The sequence below is a fragment of the Prosopis cineraria genome, unplaced genomic scaffold (assembly GCF_029017545.1).
Source record: "Prosopis cineraria cultivar Desert tree isolate PC_DT_omini unplaced genomic scaffold, ASM2901754v1 PC4, whole genome shotgun sequence".
Taxonomy (NCBI): Eukaryota; Viridiplantae; Streptophyta; class Magnoliopsida; order Fabales; family Fabaceae; genus Prosopis; species Prosopis cineraria.
Window position 1 is genome coordinate 31,788,910 of NW_026555335.1, and position 5,644 is coordinate 31,794,553.

A 5,644-nucleotide genomic window follows, 5' to 3' on the forward strand; every position below is an offset into this window, starting at 1 on the left:
TAGAATCCTATGGTCTCTCTTTAATATAAATCGCCTCCATAGGTCTATAGCTGATATCTTCTGGATGATTAATGTCACAAATCCCTCCCCGTCAAAGACTCAAGACAAAATTGAAGTTTTAGTTGCCTTATTACTTTTTAACTTTTTCCATTGTTGCCAGCTGTTTTTCACTTATTGCCAACTGTTTCAGTCAACATTCCGTCAATTTAATTTGTTTATTAGGACCATTAGGGAAATGAGCACATGCTATAATATGTCTGAGACATTGTAACCGGTGACTCTTGTATTCACGCTTCCAAGTTTCAAAAATCGAGAGTGAAAAATCTGATACAGAAACAGACATGGAACAAGCAGCAGCAGACGGAGGTAAGCGCAATTATATATCGTTAGTGTTTGTTGAATGTGTTTGGATGAAATGTGTAGCTTGAGATTTGGCCAATGAATGAATTCCAGAGATGATAGGGAAGCTATACAAGGCAATATATGAGAACAAGTGGTCCGCGGCAAAAGTAATCATAGATGCCCATCCTAGTTGCTTGAACGCACAACTCTCTGCTATAACAGGCGAAACAGCTCTTCATGTGGCTGCAAAGTTCAGCCATGTGGGCATCGTAGAGGAGTTGTTGAGATTAGTCCCACCCGAGTATCTTGAAATCCTCGATGCCCGTGGCTTTACTCCACTTATGACAGCCTCAACATATCGTGGACTCATTCCTATTGCAAAATGCTTGATCCAAAAACATAGCAATGCACTTGAAATTCCCGTTGCAGGATCTTCATGGCTTCCAGTTGCATTGGCTTTTCGGTGCGGCCACGACAAAATGGGGTGCTATCTCTATTCTCGTACTCCTTTGCGAGTCTTGAAACCAGAAAATGGCCTTTTGTCAGGTGCTACCCTTCTCAGTGCATGTTTATCCTCTGGAAATCTTGGTAACAGAACTTACATAGCTTGCAACAAATTCTAGAGAGTTATCACACAAAGTGTTTCTTTTGATACTCCATCTCTCTTTCTATATGAATAGATATTGCACTGGATTTGCTTCGTCGATGCACAGAACTGCTTTTCGCTCCTGACTATGCCGGGACCAGAGTGATTCGAAGGATTGCGGGCTTTGTTCCTAAATATTCTCTCAACACAAGTCAACATTGGTGCTGGCAGCGATGGATTTATCACTGTTAGTACATGTTTCTGCTTTCAACTGCCTCATATTTTCCTCCTACATTTTCTATATGTTGTTTGCACTTTTATTTATATGCTAGCTAGAATGCTCAACTATATATGATGACGAGTAATATTTTTTGACTGCTCATAAGTATCCTTCTATTAAAGGCAATTTTATTATTGTGCACTAAACATGACATATTGATAGTGAAGCTCAAGTTATTTTAACTTTATATCACTACTATAATTAACTATAATTCCTTAACATATACAAACTACTCATTTGAAGACTCATTGGCTTGGGGTCATATTCAAACTATGCACTTAAGACGGTTAACTGAGTCTTGAAAGCATTCACCTTCAGGCCCAAACTACTACAGAAACGACTGAAGCAGTCTCAATGACCTCAACCTGAGATAGATGTCTCTGAAAATAAGATAATATTGTTAGCAAAAAATACATGAGATATTGGAGGGCTTATTCTACCAAATCTGATAGGTTTCCTTTCCTCACCTTCCATTTTCTCCTAGATTAAATAAGCCAATTTCTCTTTACAAATGACAAAGAGGTAAGGGGAGATTGGATCTCCTTGCCGCACTCCTTTAGACGGATTAAATAAATCAGCCTTGCTACCAATAGGAATATCTTTCTAGCATTGAAGAAGAAGCTTCAATCTGGCATTAAGCAATTCATTACCATATTATTAGCAAAGATTCCTCTCACTTTTTCTATTTTAAGTCTTCAACCATATACTATTCGAGTTTTGAGCCAAACGGCAAGACCTTTTTAAATTTATATTATCCAAATTGATAGTAAAATAAATTTATTATTTTTTATATTTTTATTTTAATTATTAGAAAATTAAAAAAAATTGATCTAGACTATTTACATTATTTGGATGGTTCCAGATTGCTCATCACATGATGAGCAACCAAACCAAGCCTTTAAATTTTCATGTGGATGATATTGAGCACATCTTGTAGTGAGAAGTACACAGAAAGAGGCAAATTAAGGGTTTGTTTGTTTTCTATTTTTAAAAATTATTTTTTGTTTTTTAAAAACAGAAAAATTTAAAAATTTATTTGGATAAGTGTTTTTCATTTAGTTGTTTCCAAACTTATTTTTATTTTTTATTTTTAAAAATAAAAAAAAATTTTGTTTTATTTTTTTTGTTTTTAAAATTCAAAACATTTAATTATTGAAAATTATAGCTACCTTGATTAATTTTTATTATTAATCACAATCATCAATTACCTATAACCATCACTGTCAATCCATTTTTAATTCTAAAATTATTTTTTGATTGACATAACCAAATAGATTTTCCTTTTATTTTAAAAATAATTTTAAAAATCGTACGAAAAAACCGCTTTCAAAAATAAAAAAATGAGAACCAAAACCAAACAGGCCTCATAATCTTAAAAATTAATAGCCTCGCTCAATTAATTTGTTCTTTTATCACTCTATATTATTCAAAGAAGCTTACGTTTCTCCATCTCTGATCACATTTTGGGTGGAAGATACCAAAATACCAACCACTGCCACGGAGCATTCTTGTGTAGACACGGAACAAGAAAGCGAGAGTAACAAAGCCCGAGGTACAGTATGCTCCATCTGCTAATGAATTAGAAGATGAAATCAAGTAGGACATATGACAAAGGGTTAAAGACTATTTTTTTTCCTAAATTTTTTTTATAGTGTTGGGCTTTTTGTATTGAAGGTGAAGTAATATCCTTTCTAAACAATTTTTCTGAAGTAAAATCATCTTTCTATCAAAAACTTATCATCTTCCCTTTTCTGCTATGATGGAATAATTGTGAGACCCATGTACAATGACAACAAGACATTATAACCCATTTTGACCATGTTTGACTTTAAAGGCAAAACACTGGTAAAATAGATTAGAATGTCTTGTTTTTACTATATATGGACCCACAACTATTTCATGTCAGTAAATAACGGATAAGATGATGTGACTTTAATGAAAGGGTAATTTTGGCCTTGAAAAAATTGTTTAGGAAATATTGTCATACCTTCAATACATGGTACTCAATGCTCTTCAAAACAAAATTTAAGGAGAAAAATGATCTTTGATCCATAATAAAATATAAAAATGCGGATTAAAAATCTTTATTTTGTTCAACATACATTAAATTAATGATCAGGTTTGTCAAAATGTTAAATTTGAAATTAAATTTGTACAAGGTTTTATCTATATATACATACAAAACAAACATATGCATACATATCCTTTGTGTGTACGTGTAATCCTTTCGAATGATTGGACTGTAACAAAATTCCATCTCAACAGGGTTAAATCTACTGCACTTGCTCATCTCCCACATCTATAATTTGTCAGGTATGCGAGTGAAAAAGTTGCCCAAAGGTTGAATATATTGGATTCTTTTATTTGTTTTGTTCTCATGACTAAAAATGGACTTCAACATTAATTTGTATATATTTTGAGCGACCAATTGTCCAGGAATGAAGGAAATGTATAAGAAGAAGCTGCAACATACACAATCAGATGAAATTTTGAACTTTGTTTGTGAGAAACTAAAATTTCTGGATCAGGATAAAGAAACACATATTACAGAAGCGCTCCATACTGCAGCTAGGAATGGGCAAGCTGAGTTTTTGTTAAGAGCATTGAAATCAAACCCAGTTCTAATCACTCTTGCCACTCTTCCTGATCCAAATGGGAACATATTCTTCTCTGGTATTTCATTTCGTCAAAATGAGATTTTCAACCTCCTCCATGGGTTTCGATTTAAGGATAATGTTGTATCATTAATCAGCGCATCCTCCAGCAACACCTTTCTGCATGAAGTAGCCATGTTGGCTCCGGCTTCAAGACTGAACAGCATATCTGGTGCCGCTCTGCAACTGCAAAGAGAAATGCAGTGGTTCAAGGTTAGAAGTGAAGTATAATTAAATGCTTTTGCACGCGTGTGTGCGGGGTTTTTTGATGATTTTGTTTGACTAGATGTAACACACACAGATATGTGCGTGTGTTCGAAAAAAAAAGTGAAGAATCAAAGATTTTAATTAGATACGATTGATCAGAACTTTTTTTTAATATAGGCAGCAGAGAGTGTGGTGGCTCCCGGATATAGTTTGTTTCGGAATTGCGATTGGTTGACTCCTCTAGAATGCTTAAAAATAAATCACAAAGAACTGAGGAATGAAGGCGAGAAATGGATGAAAGATACTGCATCTTCTTGCTCAGTTGTGGGTGCTCTGATCATCACCATCATGTTTACAGCAGCTTTTACAGTTCCAGGAGGGAATGATCAAACTTCTGGGTATCCAATTTTCCTACAGGAAAAGTTGTTCAAGGTTTTCTTAATTTCAGATGCATTGTCATTGTTTGCTTCTACTACTTCTGTGCTCACATTCTTAGGAATCCTCACGTCGCGGTATGCAGAAGAAGATTTCCTTTACTCCTTGCCTAAAAAACTGATCATAGGCCTTTCTACACTTTTTCTCTCCATTGCAACTATGTTGATAGCATTTTCTGCAACAATAATCATATTGTTGGAACATAACTCGTCACGTTTAGGGGCTTTTCTCCCTGTTATTATGCTTGCTAGTGTTCCAATAACCCTCTTTGTGTTATTACAATTCCCTCTTCTTGTCGAAATAATTTCTTCTACTTATGGTCGCGGCATTTTAAACAAGAAGGTGAGCAAGTGGCCATGAATGTGTGTACTACACATCTTACCATATGTATTTTCTTTCCCTTTTTCATTTGGAGTTAAACACTACATGTATTAATTTTCTATTGAATAAATAATTTATTAGTATACTTAAAACGGATTGTGTACTGGTCACTGTGAATTCAACTTATGCGGTTCAGTCTTGAAGCAGGAGCCAACATGGTTCATTATATTGAGAGATATTATAACGTCAGTTGTTGAAGAAGGATGATAAGATGATGATAGCAAGGAGTTAATGAAGATGAGAAGTGCTAGTACACATAAAACTATTGATCTGAATACAAACCGTGAAAGTTGAATATCAGAGTAACCGTCGAATTTATATAATGACTATAAGGCGGTTATTAAAAAAAAAAAAAAGAATTTGTTGATTTACAGCTCTCCAAAATGGAACAGTATTTCAATAGATAAATTTATTTCGACCATCCAAAATGGTGTAAAACAGCATGGAGGTTATTACAGAAGGCAGAGGAATTATGAGCAAGAGTTCTCAAGAGTATTTACTTCCCTAAAAATGAAGTTGTTGATGAAAAGAAGGGCTATAAGGCGTCTTGGTGCTGGTCTAGTATTCTGGATGGTCATGACTGTTTGAGCAAGAATCTTCTTTGGGATGTTGGAGATGGAAAATCTATTAGAATATGGAATGCTAGATGGGTTCCTAATGTTACTTTTCCTGATGAACCTGAGAATAACCGTTCCTTTATTGTGGAGCATGGTAGAGTTTGTGATCTAATGGTAAATATGATGTCAGGTATGTCCAATC

The 5,644-nt window shown here is 34.5% G+C and overlaps 1 protein-coding gene across 1 annotated transcript; it reads left to right on the plus strand.

Annotated features, from left to right (window-relative positions):
- Window positions 1-281: 281 nt before the first annotated feature.
- LOC129307795 (uncharacterized) lies at window positions 282-4,919 on the plus strand. Its single transcript, XM_054948703.1, has 7 exons — window positions 282-366; window positions 454-930; window positions 1,023-1,175; window positions 2,683-2,760; window positions 3,474-3,521; window positions 3,645-4,075; window positions 4,247-4,919. Exons 1-7 carry the CDS (start codon window positions 342-344, stop codon window positions 4,862-4,864), a joined length of 1,830 nt encoding a protein of 609 aa, XP_054804678.1. The 5' UTR covers window positions 282-341; the 3' UTR covers window positions 4,865-4,919.
- The last annotated feature ends 725 nt before the right edge of the window (window positions 4,920-5,644 follow it).

Bases quoted from the DNA above. Each gene is read 5' to 3' on its own strand.
- LOC129307795 (XM_054948703.1), top strand. From the start codon at position 342: ATGGAACAAGCAGCAGCAGACGGAG. The intron at 1,176-2,682 runs GTTAGTACATGT...TTTGGGTGGAAG, and splicing joins GCAGCGATGGATTTATCACT to ATACCAAAATACCAACCACT. The intron at 3,522-3,644 runs GTATGCGAGTGA...CCAATTGTCCAG, and splicing joins CCACATCTATAATTTGTCAG to GAATGAAGGAAATGTATAAG.